Here is a 15,128-nt window from a genome sequence, read left to right as displayed (position 1 = left end):
GTTGTGGTGCTTAAAAGCTGGACTGGGCAATGGTTTAAGGGTCCCAATTAAGCATTTAATGTAGCATAGCAAGTCTAAAGCAGCCTCAGATTTGGAGAGGGACATGAGGAAGGAAAGGGATTAAATGGTAGAGAAGGAACAAAAAATACAGGGTTTGCACATCAACTTTAAAAATCTAAAGATTAATTCCCTCCCTTCCCTCACCTTTTTATGGATCATTATAGGGATAGTCCTGTTTAGTTTGAAGGTTCAGTCATGTACCGTTGGAAGTTGGTCGTGCATCAAAAAGTCTCATATCCAAAAGGCCTGTTAGAAAATAGCTTTAGCCAATGAGTCCAGAGCTATATGTTGAAATCAGTGGGACTACTCTCACAGTTAACATTAAGTATGTGCTTAACTACCTTGCTGAATCAGAATTAGACCTTTAGAAGCTTGGGACTTGGTTACATGGAAGACTGCCTTTTCTCGTGCAATAGTGCCATGGCTGTGATAAGTAGAGGCACTCATAAAAGAGTGTTCTTGCAGTTTTTTGTTTAAAAGTGGAGAGTGGGGACGGTCAGTAGCATATACTCTGTGATAATCTGTGAACGTTAGAATGTTCTTCACCCCACTGGACTGCCAGAGTCTGACTTGTTAACCTTCTGGAAATGGCAAAGCTCATGTGTTTTAGAAGTGCAAACGTTTGGACATGCCACATAGTGAGGGGTAAAAAGGGTTATATTATGAGATATGCATATTCTGTTCATTGGCAGCAATTACAGTTGTCAGTGCAATGGCACTGAACAGTTGCGTACATGCAGATAGTTGAAAAATGGTTAAATTGTGGAAAACTTTGTCAATCTTGAATTTAAAATAAATCTTTAATCAGTTCTAGAAGCAGGCTAAAACATTGCTGTATTTCAGTCAGTTTAGAAAATTTATATCTGGTTGTATTATTGAAAATGTTTAACGTAAAGATGCCCAGAGCTTGAGATGGGAGCTCTACTTTAAAATGTTATTTATTGCAATTGAAATAAAATAAATAGTGTTTAAAATAATGTTTATATGAGTTCCGAGTCCTTTATATTTTGGATGAAAATAATGTGATTATAATTTTATATGACCACTTGATTTGAACATCTTAAAAATAACATTGCACTACTTGGTAAAATCAAAGTGTATAATTGTCACTACTTAGAGTTTAAACTTGTTCCTCAGTGGGAATTAGTTCTGGATATTTTAAAATAAATATGGAAGCTTTGGGATTGTAAATGATGATTAATTAGTGGCTACTTAAACATAGATGATTTGAAGTCTAGACCATCCCCTTTCATCTAGAATTTATGACTTCAGGGAGAGGCTTGCCACCAATTAAAGCATCAATGGAGATCAAAACACATCTAATTGAAGCAGTGTACCAAACCCTGTTGCACTGTTTATTGCCTACTGGTAGGTCAGTGATAATTCAGATTAGTTTCTTAGCCTCCATCTTTTTACAAGGTAACTTCTATCATTAATTTAATGGACAATAAGGAGCTTTGCCACTTATTCATGAAGTCCATCTGGATATCTATCACTCTATATTCGGTACTTATATGGTGACTGTTACCAGCATGTCTGTGCACCTCAAACTCTTTATTTATCCTCACAATATCCTTGAGATGTAGAGAAGTGCTATTATCCTCATTTTACAGATGGGGAACTGAGGCACAGGGAGGCTAAGTGATGTGCCCAAAGTCTCATAGGAAGTCTGTGGTAGAGCAGTATCTTAACCCAGGTCTCCCAAGTCTTAGACTAGCATCCTTACCACAGGGCCATCCTTCCTGTCTGTGTCTTCAAATGCACTCCTAATCTGTACTAGAGATAAATAATCATGACTTATCATATCTTTAGAGTACTGTGGTGTTTCAAAAATCTCAGATTCCAACCCATGTCATTTGACACACATGTCCTTCTTCATTGAAATAATCTGGCTATAATTTTGCAAGCTCCCACCTTCTGCCTACTCTTGACGTGAAGGGTCCCCCTACCCTGTGTCGTGTACACACAACCCCACCTACAAGCATACAGTGTTCCCTATCTAGTCTTTAAGATTGGCTGAGGCATCTAAACAACTCACTGATCAGGACTAGTATCCAAACATTACAGTGAAGTGATTGTACAATTTAGATGACAAAATCTGCCAAGATTTCTATTCTATTCTCCATAGGTGTTTATACCTTGCTCATCACCTTAGTATTTGAGCACCTTCCAGTAGTGCATTAAGCAGTATGACTATCGATCTGTCATGTGTTTGTTCTTTCATCCTCTCCCCTGAGGGAGAAGCGTGAGCAGCAGTGTACGTGTGTGTACGTGTGTGTACGTGTGTGTACATGTATAAAATACACACAAACCCCTCTGTTGCTAAGTGCTTACATTAGAGAAGACAAGGTCCAAGAAATGTGCTTTGCTTTTGGAGTGGAAAATGGTGAGGTCTGGGGTGGTCCTTCATTTTTGGGGGAATTTGTTCCACAGTCTTGGATTGCCCATAGAGACTGTTCCGTCTCCTGCACAGCTAAGCTTTATCTTATTGCTGAGAGTTCCATTGTGCCAAATGAGTAGAGTTCTGAACTGTGGCTTTGTCCCAGAGCTTTAGCTGGTCTTTTAGATATCTTGGGTCCAGGTCATGGAGTGGTTTGAAGAGCTCAACCTATTTAGTTTAACAAAGAGAAGGTTAAGGACATGACTACAATCCAGAAGTATGTACATGGGCAACAAATATTTAATAATGGGCTCTGCAATCTAACAGAGGAAGGTATAACATGATCCAGTGGATGAAAGTAGAAATTAGGCAAATTCAGAATCTAATTAAGGCATACATTTTTAACAGAGTAGTAAACCATTGGAACGATTGACCAGGCAGGGGTTGTGGTGGATTCTCCATCACTTAACAATTTTAAAATCAAGATTGGAAGTTTTTCAGAAAGATAAGCTCTAGAAATTATTTTGGGGATGTTTTATGGCCTGTATTATACTGGAGGTCAGACTAGATGATCACAATGGTCTCTTCTGGCCTTGGAATCTATATGGACTGACACTTTGAACTTGATTTGAAATCTGTGGGAAACTGGTGTAGAGAATGGAGGACAGGTATGATATGTTTGTGGTAACCCATGTTGCTGAGAAGTGCTGCTGTCTTCTGAACTAGTTGGAGTTTCATAAGTGCTGAAGGCTTCATGCCTGGGTATATAGCTTTGCTATACTCCAACTAAGAGGTGATGAAGACATGAATAACTGAGGTCAGGTCTTCATCTACCAGAATGAGATGGAGTTCCTAGCCAAGTGGCAATGATAGAAAGTGTTACTCGTGAATGCTGCTATGTGATAGCTTAGCATCAGCAAGGAATCCAAGAGTACTCATAGACTACAGACTGAATTGATCAGTTGTGGGTGTGTATCTTCAACCAATAGAGACTGCACAGTAGCTGCAAGCTCTTCAAAATACTTTCCTCTGTCCACCAGCATCACCTTTGCCTTGCTCAGATTCAGATTCAGGCAGCAGTTCTTCATCCAAGGTGCACTGGTCCATCTTGGTGACAGTGGTGTGGTTGTATGTGGGTGAAGGATAGGTAGAGCTGTGTATCATCTACATGTTGCTGACACTTGAGTCCATGTTGTCTGACCAGTTCATGTAGTGGTTGCATGTAGATGTTGAAAAGGAATGGAGGGAGAATAGATCCTTGTGGAACTCTACACGTGAGGGGCCTTGTGGTGAAGGTGCAGTTTCCTATCACTACACATTGGGTGCGTCCCTCCAGGAAGGACTCATCTCATTTTAGTGCATTGCCCTGGACCCCACTGCCTCTCACAGGTAAGACAGCAGTATCTCACCATCAGCAGTGTCAGATGCTGCAGAGAGGTCCAGGAGGATGAGAATGGATGTCTGTCTTCTATTTGTTGACAGGAGATCATCCGTCTGTGCCACTAAGATGGTTTTGGTTCCATGTCCTGGTCTGAATCCAGAATGAGCAGTTATAGAAAGCTAATTTACGTTAGATGAGCTATTAGTTGCCCTTTTGCTGGTTTCTTTTTGAGTTTGCCCCGGATTGGGAGGTTTGACCCTGGGTGGTTGGCTAGGACCAGTATCCAGAAGTATCCAGGGTGGGTTTCTTCAGTGTTGGTTGGACTATTGCATGTTTGAAGGAGGAAGGGAAGATTCCTTCTCTGAATAAGGTGCTGGCTATTTCAGTCAGTTGTCATGTCTCTCTTTCACAAGCCAGGAAGGGCATTGGTCGGATTCATAAGCCTTTGGTTGAGACTCCTTTAGGGAGTTCAGAACTTCTTGATGAGTGAATGTACTGAACTCTGGGAATTGCAGGTGAGTTGTTGGTTGGTGGGCATTAGCGAAGCAGATCCATGCTGTTTGAGAAGCCTTTCTGAATGGGTGTTGTCTTTTCAGCACAGTAGAATGATATTTCTCATTCTTTGCAGCACTTGGTGCTCTGCTCTGCTCTGCTCTGATGCAGGCTGTAGGCATTCAGGATTAACAACGCGGTTTACTGCTCTACACAACTCCTTCGAGCAGAATTTGGCAACTTCAGTGGAGGCTAATAGGACGGTTTTCTTGGCTGGCAATAAAGCCTCAGTATAGTTTTTGAGGAGTTTGTTTCATCCCATCTGAATCTACAACCATTCCTCGTGTGCTGGATATAACAACAAAATTGTTTTTTAGTCAACAGAGGCATAATAAATTATTACTAAATGGTGGTAAAATTCTGGATAAAGGTTATAGTTTACCTGTAAAATCATTTTGTGGGATGGGATTATAATAGACTAGTGGTGTGAGAATTGTAATCAAAATTTTAGACTTGATGGAAATCTCAGAATCAATCCTCTGATAACAGCTTTTTCTAACATAATTTGAACCTGCTGATTTGAAAAAATGATTGTTACCAAGCTGAATTCTGACTTTTATACTCTCAAACTTGCAAATACAGTGTGGTCACCAAAATTTACCAGAAATGTTTGATACACCAACAGCATGTACATGAACTTGGCAGCAAAATCAGACTGTTTGGCATAATTCCTTCTCAGTCTGTTAAGAACAGAAATAATAGTTTTAGCACCTGTTGCACCCTAATATTCATTTTTTATAGCTTTTGGTCATCCACTTGTTGTAATATGAGAAATAATTTAATCAGACATAGAAGTTATTATTCCTGTAATATGTGAAATCAGTTTCTTGCATGCTTTGTGTTTGTTTTATAGTACATAGTGTTTTGTAGTTAGAGTAGAATTAACATAGAAGTGGTGGTGATGGTATTTTTTACAGATAGAGAGACAGCACAGTAGTTAGATGAGGTAGTGGTTTATGACACTCGTATTGGTTACAGGAGCCTGTAGTAAGTCTCTGGAGATCCAAGCTAGTTTCCTACAGTCTCTGCATTATTTGCTAATAATCAAGCAAAGAAGATGTGTGTGAGGCAGGTGAACAAGGGAGGCAACATCCATTAAGAAGAAACGGCAAGATGCCAAATACAGATAGGCCATTGACAGAACTGAGTCCAACTTTCATTCAGAACAGACAGCATTAGTTGTGTAGCGCAGAAATTGCTATGTGCAATACACTGACGGAGGCAACATTCAGAGGCTGCAGAAAACAAGCTCACTTGCAACTGATGTATCACGTGTGGCAAGCTGTGGTGATCCCAGTATAGACATGAATATCGTAATACAAGACAGTCCAGTTAAGTGAAACACATACACTGGAAATGCTGCTGCATGTTTTGTCAAAAAGTGTGCCTCAAACAGAGGCTAATTTCTGTAACTATATTCAAGATGAGTGAACAGATAATGAAGGCAGCTGTATTTGACCACATTATGTATTTGCATTAGTTATGAAGGAATCCTAAAGGTGAACACAGCCTAAAGAGAAAACCCTACAAACTATGGATGCTGAGAATAGTACTGTTATTCTCTCTTCTTGGTTCCCAGGAAGTTTATTCTTTGTATAGCCGACAATATTAACATAAATGATGCTTCTCATCATTCTGGCCAAACATATTCTGTGCAACCCAAGTCACTGCTTGGCAAAGAGGACCTGCCTCGGATGTGATGTTGGATGATCTAAAGCCATCAAACAACATCACACTCAATGGACACAATCATACCAGCCAGTGTAAGAAATAATAAAACTAAACCAGTATTCAAGGACCCTATTTGCAAACAGTGATACTCTGAATCTGAAAAAAAACTGCAAAGCTGCAGTGCAGGCAACCGCATCTGGTATGTCCTTCATCATTAAACATCAAAACAAGAACCCAGGATGTGGATGGACACATTTCAAACAATTGCACATGACACCAGAATGTGAAATAACTACCATTGGATACTTGCCAATCAAATCAAGCCCTTGCCCACGAGTTAGACATCCTCCATATTGTTGTACAGAGATACAAACATGTCATTGGTGTTTGGGCAACAGCATGAGGTTCTAATTGTTGAAGTTCTGTACTGTAAACTGATGGAACTATAATGGGTCACTCCTGAGTACAGAGGTGGCTTATTCCATGATAAGGAGGCCTCCATGTCTCAGTGAACTTTCAAAAACTTACAGGCCATCACACACAGTCTTCAGGGCCAGCAGATACTTGGATGGAAAGTGGAGTTCTTGGACTAAACTCAGTAAAACAAGCTATGAAGGGCAAGTCATATGCCAGGGCAGTGCAGGCCCACAAACTGATATTTTGAGCACTGTAGCGCCCAATTCTTCCACAACTCTTGGACTTTATAGCAGCGCATGATCAAGTGGTCAAAGAGGATGTTGCCAAAACCGAGCAGTCACATTCTTTTATGGTGAGCTCATGTCAGTTAGTACTTCACAGAGATTTCAAAATTTCACCTCCACATTTGTGACCAGCAAAGGTGAAAGTAGCGTGAACTTCAGGTTTTGGCGGAAGTGCGTGGAAATGGTGTCCCTATTATTCGTGTTTCAAACATGCCGAGAGAGAGGAAATTGGGAGCTGTATCTCTTCATCTTCAAATGTATATTGCCATTCTTCATAAGATATGACCACACAAACTACGCAAGGTGGGGTGCCATCTAAATCAAAGAAATGCATCAACTGCTGGCTGAAGTGCTCAAGGAGTTCCAGCAAGGGGTACCATAGGCGTGCGCACGAGGTGTGCCGGGTGTCACATAGCAAGATAGAGGGAGGTGCCGCCGAAATGCGTGTATCGGCGCGATTTTTCGGCGGCAACAAGAGGCTGTGGGAAACAGTGAAACGAAGTTGACTAGCTGCCGCTGAAATTGAAGGATCAGGGCAATTTTTAGGTGGAGAGAAAGACACAATGGGAAATTGAAATGTGAAACTGACAAGCTGAGGCAGAAATTGAAGGAGCTGGGAGATTTTGCAGCTGTGGCTGAAATTGACACCCTTGAAAATCTCATGAAAATTCCCTGGTGCACACCCTAATCCCTGGATGCACACCCTAATGAAAAGTTCTGCGCACGCCTATAAAGGGTACTTTGTTGTGAAGAGATCATGTCAGAAGTTCAACCTAGTAGACCCTGATCAGAGCTAAGAGTAGCTTAATGATATAGGAAAGAAAGGTGTTGGAATTGTGGACATCATCAGACTTGCTCAGCCCTCAGCAGATAGGCCTTGTCTTACAACCTAAGAGCCCATATCTCAGCAGACACTAGAGTCATGTTTCACATATTGGCTTGACTTATTCACAATGAGTCAAGAAAGGCAAGGAAGTAATGAGACAATGAAAATGAGGATGCACTCATGGACATGCACACAAACACTTCAAAGGTTCAAGGTTTTCTCTGGGGAGGAACCACCCATTTCATTGCAAAATATTGCAAGAAAAGATCTGTTTACTGAAGCCATACAAGACACTCTGTTGAATGCAAGATCCTAGGACAAGTGCAACTGGACAGCTTTGTGGAGAAACTGCTTATGACACAAGAGGGGGAGACTGAATGCTCATGATCCACTGCCAAAAAATAATGTTCCAACTTCTTCCATGCTCTATGAGGTGGGGAAAGAAGTCAAAAGAAAGGCCTCAACCATGAACGCGGACAGATATTCTTCAGTGAGTAATCATAGCCTATGAAGTTGACAAGACTGTGAATTTGCAGATTTTGAATCATGAGTTAATGCCTGTCTCTTTGGCATTAGCACAGACAGATGGTGATCTAAGAACAGGCACAAAAGCAATACTGGGTGATGTACTGACATCTGATGTCCACTGCCAACCAACAGTCACCACTGTTGGGAGAAGCTGTCTTGTGATAGATGCACAAGCTTTGGTACAAGACATAAGAAAGCTGTCTGGAGCTAAAACATTTGGAGGCCTTGCGGACGCATTTGTAAAAACTGTACTTGGGACTGGAGCAGACTTCCACAGAATAGATGTTGTGTTTGATAGGCACTACAAGGTATCTATTAAGGGTGGTACCAGGCAAAAATGTACAAGACCCATCCAAGGAATGCTGGAAGGCAAATATGTGTGTCTTCGAAGTAACAGGATGAACTTCATTGTGCTTCCAGAAAAGATGAGTACCTTGCAGTATTTTAATCTGAGCAACTAATGACCAATACCTACTGCCCAAATCCAGTACTACTACTTCCAAATACAGTAAAACTTCAGAGTTATGAACACCAGGGTTACAAACTGACCAGTCAACCACACACCTCATTTGGAACCAGAAGTACACAATCAGGCAGCAGCAGACCAAAAAAACCCCAAAACCAAAACAATAACACAGTACTGTATTGTATTTGCTTTTTTGTTGAACCTAAACCACTAAAAAAAATAATGGGAAAGCAGCATTTTTCTTCTTTCTGCATATTAAAGTTTCAAAGCTGTATTAAGTCCGTTGTTTAGTTGAAAACTTCTGAAAGAACATCCATAATGTTTTGTTCAAAGTTATGAATATTTCAGAGTTACAAATAACCTCCATTCCTGAAGTTCTACTGTACGATGGGTTGGAAACAGGAGAACAGAGGTTGGTTGCCACAGCTCATGTCATTGCCACTATTACCAGAAAACTGCATGGAGGCAATATTCTCTGGCTGCACAACAGGACACAGAAGTCCCATGGTACAGGACAGCATGACCTATTTGTACAGGAGCATGCAAATGTAGAAAACTGGCATGGGGTTGTATCAATGTACCCGATGCTTAGTGCTTAAGGACAGAATGATCAAATAAATAGATGTGTCATAAGAAGTGACCTAATAAGATGTTGATTCTTTCTCTGTATACCAAAGTTTCTTGAAATAGTATAAACTAACGTGTGCTTAACATGTGTGCATTAAAATGTTTACTTAATGTTTAGTATAGAAAATATTTTCACTTGTTTTAAAGACAGATGTTTTCAGATTGTGTTTATTTCTCATAGTTAAATCAGTATGTGTACTTTTGTTTCAAGGTGCTAATGCTCAAGTTATAAGAGCCATGTAAGCATGTTCTGTCATAGTTGTATAATATATTCAAATATTTCTAGTACCTTTTGCAAGTAGGAACTAAAATACAATAGCTTTATGAAAAGGTTGTGCATATTATTTTATCACTTTTGTTGCATCCTACAGCTCATTAAGATCCAACTGAAGTACATTAATCCTAAAATAAAAGGAAATAAAGATTTACACTTCAGCAATTTCTGTGTTGCTTTGTTCTCTCTTTGTACACAAGATACAGCTTGGTAACAGCCATATTTGGATTTAGCACACCCTAATTATTTTTAAAAGACATAGTTACCAACTATTAACAAAAAAGAAATCTTTTACAGTTAACTTTTTTTCTGAAAACCTGCCTAGTCTTATCTGTTGTTATAAGGTAACTTTTAAAAAATTCAACCTTTAGATCTAAACATAACTATTACAATCTACATGTCCTGTTTCAGTGACGTTAGTTGGTGTAGACTACCACATTCAGCCATCCAAAACCTGTAGAAAAATAAAAAAGGAGAAAGCCAGAGGATGTTTGTCTTTTAATTCACCAGGGAGGGAGTAAATTCCCTGCCATCTACATTGCCAGTTCTGGGGTTTTTTTTGTGTTCCCTTACCCTGGGCCTCCTTCCCTCTGCTCCCTGGAATGTTGCATCCCAACTGGTTAAAATGCAGAAAGGAGGCAATGGCACACACAATGAAGGGATTTTGCAAGACTTCATGTGACCCCAACCATCCTGTCCTTCCCTTCCACAACACAAATGCACTGCCAGGCCACCTCTGGGAACCCCGCAGACTGGATTCAGCAGGTTGCCCCCTGGTGAACAGAGGTCTGGCATTTTATAGCTGTGTGTTCTGCAAACTACTTAAAGCTTTGTGATGTTTCATTATTAACTTTTACTGTACCACTGAAAATTCTGTAACCGTTAAAAGTTGCTTCACCATGTAGATTTAAAAAAAAATTCTGGTTTCTCTGAGATTGTTGTATTTCCTCTAGCACAAATTCTATTTTATCTGAGCAATTTAATCACATGTACGGATAGGAATTAATAAGTACCTACAGAGTAATAGGCTAATTTTTCAACTGTGATCTTAAGATTGTTACAGAGCGGTGGCGATTGTGACATGGTGTCTTGGTGTATGTTAACAACTGTAGCAGAGTGTTAATTAAGAATGATGTAATCTGCAACTGCAGGTATTAGTATTGTCTGTTTAGCTGGATAGGAGATGGGGCTTGCTTTAGTTACTTTAAAAGCTTCAATAATAATGGTAAGATTAATGTTTTATTTTCACATCTGCTTATGAGACAGTTTTAAAATTCTGATGTTTAAAATGCAATAAATGTAAACAAAAGGGCTTCTGCTCATTTACATGTTAGCCAGATTTTCTAACTGACTGCTGCTTGAATCTAATCTGCTATCTCCTGCTGCATTAGCTACAACAAACATTACATTTACATACTGATTTCTTATTTTGTGTTAATGTAAATAATCTGTAATTACAGTAAATTTGGACTTCTATTGACATGGGCTTGTATAAATCTGAAAATTTAAAATGGAAATGTTAATTACCATGTGTCATAGCTATCCTTCTAAAGCTCTAAAGATTTTTTGGGGAGGAAATCCTTATGCTTTAAAAAGCTCTTGCCTAATGGGAAACACTGAATGAATGCTATAAAATCTTGTAGAATTGTGGTTACTCATTAACAATTGAACTAGAATAAATGTAAAATACTGCCAAACTGAACCCAGCAGTCAACTGTGGGAACTAGTGGGCTCTCAGAAGTGCTGAGGAACTGCTCAAAACCTTAGAAAATCAGGGCATTTAGAAGTCAAGATTTCGGCACCCATTTTATAATCTTGGCCATAGTTTTTATCCAGAATAAGATACAAGAACACTGAGCCCATATATAAAGGGTATTTTAACCAGGAGGTGTACCGATCTTTCTATTGTTATCTCCTGGTCAGAAACAGAATTAAAGCCAACAACCTTAGCTATGTCCTTGAAAGTTTCTGACTGGCAGAGCCATTCCAGAGGTCATTATGTACTGGATTGGGCTGCATATTCCCTTTAAATTTCTTCCATGGCTGATTTGAGATTGTCAGAATCAATTACATATATTCACATTAGGTATGCCTTACAAGGAATCTCGTTGACATTCTCAGTGAGTCTCTAGGATTTGCTCCCATGAGCCTGGGCAACTGAGTCTGTCTCACAATAGAGTCAAGTTTTGTGGCCTGGAATATTGTAGTCAACAGAACTACCTGCCTGTGGAAGGACTACTTGCAGGAATAGATTTGTGAGATTGGCTCCTATTCATGTAGCTAAATTGGTAGGTAGTATTAGAACTTTGTATCAAGAATTATTAGTTTCAAAAACATATATATTTGTATTAATCTCTGTGTATCCTGGAAGAAAGGAAATGATTGCTACATCTTAAAATAGATTATTTTAGAGACAAACTTTCTTTTTTTTGGAAAGGAAGAAATAAAATGTGATCATGGCAAAACATGAAGGTCTAAAGGCATAGAACACTCTCAAAAGCAAAAAGGTTGCAGACTTCGTATGGGAATTGCTTGACATGGTGTATGTCTATACTTTCAATTCTGTTCCAAATTTCCTCTGATTATCACTTGTTATGGTAATACCACTCTCTATAAGCATTAGTAAGATTTATTATTATTATTATTATTAGACTGTTTCAGGCAGTCTGTTTGGTAAATTCAAAATCCATTATGAGGAGAAAAAATTAAAAAAGTAAATAAACACTGCTTCATTCCACAATTCTTAGAAGAGATCAAACCAACATAATATTGCATTGGGATCTAATATGCTGTATGCTGTGATGTTTTATAGTGGTTCCATTCATAAATTTTCTTCGGCTTTGAAAGAGATTTGCTAGTTCCAACATTGTTCCCCATTTTAAGTAAAGGGGATATTTTTCAAATCCATAGAAACTTCTGAGATAACAGAAACTCTTTAAAAATAACCATTTTATGTAATAACACGATTAATAATTATAGTGTGATGGTTTTATTTAGTCCATATATCAGTTAAGGGGTTTTTTTTGCTTAAGAATTTGGAGGCATATTATGGTACTTTTAAGAAGTTTGGTAGAGCATATTGTCAGTACTGATTACACGGTTTGCCAGGTATTTGTTTTAAGGCTTGGTGTTCACATTGAGAAATTTCACATTGGATATTTTTTTCTGTCTGATCGTCATGCATTTATAGGGATTGAATCAAAGTTGGTAGACCAAAATCTGCCTGATTTACACTACAGGCAAACCTACTAAAGTCAGAATGGAGTTAGTCTTGGTAAATGAGTTTTGAATGCACATTGTAGTTTGATGTTTTAGCTGGATATAGTTAATGTATACATGCCAGCCCAATATTAATTAAAAATATATGTGCTAAATATATCTAATGTTTGCAATAATAGCATATGACTCTCAATTTTGAAAACTCTTAAGAGTAAAACATAGCCTTTGAGGTTACAGGCACCTTAGCAGAGAAAGAGTTAACAGGTTAGCTCCTTTTGGTCATTCTCAGCATGCTTTCTTGCCTTTAAGAACAAAAAAAAAGATGATAATATTGTGCCTAGACTTGTCTATGTGGAGTTTAGGGTACTCCTGGGGTTTTTGCAACTAACTATAAAGCAAGCTAGAACATGCTCATCCCTGATTTTCTTGTTTTTCTTCCAACCATTTCAGTGCCCTGCAGGAGTCATTAAATCAAAACTTCATGTTGATCATCACCCATCGAGAAGTCCAGCGGGAGTACAACCTCAACTTCTCAGGAAGCAGTACCATTCAGGAGGTGAGTTCTGTCTCACAGCTGAAGAATAAATGTAGCTCATTATAGTTAATGTCAACTCTGTTAAAGAGGGCTTATATGTTCTGCTTGGAAACTCTTTTATGTTTGATTATTCAGTTTTTAGTTTTAATTAACTTGTTCATCAAAAATTACTGTAGATAAACTAACTGACTAGACTTAGAAAGGTTTTAAAAAATTAATTCATTTTCAACATATTTAAAAGAAATAGATTTTCTATCACAGTTTACACTTCAATAGCAAAATATATGAATAGTGTTTATCATGAAAGTAGTTATTGAAGAGTGAGGAAGAAAGTCAGTGATAGTCCATGTATACTTTATTTTTAATCCAGTGAAGCTCTCTCTGTTGCTTTCCTTTTAACTTGGTTTCTTCCCTCCTCGCCCCCCCCCCCCCCCCCTTTTTTTTTTTTTTTTTTTTTTTTTTAAAGCACCTCTGGCACAACTCGCTGCTATCTGGCTGGTTCCTTAACTCTGTCTAGGGTGGCAGCAAAGCGGGTTTTTTGTATAGCTGATGTCCCTGTGGTTCCATAAAATGGCCAGCAAGGGGTGGTGTTACGAAAAACACTGCTGGAATTATGTCCCCTAGAAACAAACATCGTCTCTGATATGCATCCTGCCCCTCCAATTTTAGAACTTGTCTATTTCTAAATTTGCTTCTACAGCAAAACATTGTTGCCAGTTGTCTTACTTCACATGATATCCAGCGCACAACCCATTTGTAAGAATCTGTCAAACTTATTCTAGGCACATGAATGAATCCTTAATATTTCCTGGTGGGAATTCTGGAGATGAAATATTTGATTTCCAATTTAAATACATGTTTTTCTTTGGTCTGAGTTTTTTTTCCCAGTCAGCTTTGGAAGATTAAATACATTTCCTGCCCTAGAATATGTCACAGACAGCATAATCTAAGTTCTTTAATATTATAGGACCAATAACCTACACTGCTATAGTAAAGGGGCCTTCATCATTTTCATCACTATTAATACTATTTTTTGTGATATCTCGAGGTGGGCTATTTTAAATTCCCTTGTCTGAAATATGACATAAAAATGTCATCCCTCTCATGCACATATTTTTGTCTTTTAAAATGGATTTTTAATATAATTAACTATTCTAAATATAAATACACAAGCACACTCCTGCAACACAACTTCTTGTGGGGACAAACTTTTGGACTTGTTATAAATAAATACTTCTTAATTTGAAGACTGCTGGTAATTTATAATTGTGGATTTGTGCTTTTTTAATACTAATTTTTTTAATGAAATTACCAACTCCTAAAAAGCAGTTAATCACATATATATATTAGCGTTTTCTTATGTTGTTTTTGTCTAGCTACCCAAAATGTTAACACATTATTATTTCTTCAATGGCTTTATTGAGTCTGGAGGAGCCAGAGATCTGATATAGTAACTATGATATACTGCGTATTTTTATGTTCACTGAAGTTGCCTTGTCTGCTATAATGACAGGATTATTTCAACTTGTTACAGTATTGTTACACAAAAGTAATTCCATTTTAAAAAGAATCTGTTAAAATACATAATTCTCACATAAACCACAACAAGAAAAGAAATTCAGCAATAAGTCTTATGGTGTCCTTGTCTCACGCTACACTATTGTACTTAGGTAACGCTCTTGGGTAATGCTTCACATATGATGTATAAAATTATCCATGCAATTGCTGAGCAAAACCAAATGCACTAAATGCCAAGCAAAAAGTATAACTCTAGACCGTCTTACTTTAAGAAACCTGCAGAAGATCCTGCAATGGGATCTGAATGGGTGGTCACTTAAATCTGCACAGACTCCCATTGCAATCAGTAGGGATCTGCATGCAATGAAGAGTCTGCTCACATTGATCAAA

General features: G+C 38.3%; 1 protein-coding gene across 1 annotated transcript in view; it reads left to right on the top strand.

The window, feature by feature from the left end:
* The window catches only part of FAF1 (Fas associated factor 1), a 272,766-nt gene that overhangs the window by 89,303 nt on the left and 168,335 nt on the right, over positions 1-15,128 (top strand). The window contains exon 7 of the mRNA XM_067535422.1: positions 13,136-13,241. Coding sequence (XP_067391523.1) covers positions 13,136-13,241 — 106 coding nt within the window. The remainder of the gene's footprint in view (positions 1-13,135; positions 13,242-15,128) is intronic.

This window comes from Emydura macquarii, unplaced genomic scaffold (assembly GCF_026122565.2).
Source record: "Emydura macquarii macquarii isolate MOO-44397 ecotype Brisbane River unplaced genomic scaffold, CSIRO-AGI_Emac_v2 contig_3506, whole genome shotgun sequence".
Classification (NCBI taxonomy): domain Eukaryota; kingdom Metazoa; phylum Chordata; order Testudines; family Chelidae; genus Emydura; species Emydura macquarii.
This window is presented reverse-complemented; position numbering and strand designations above follow the sequence as displayed.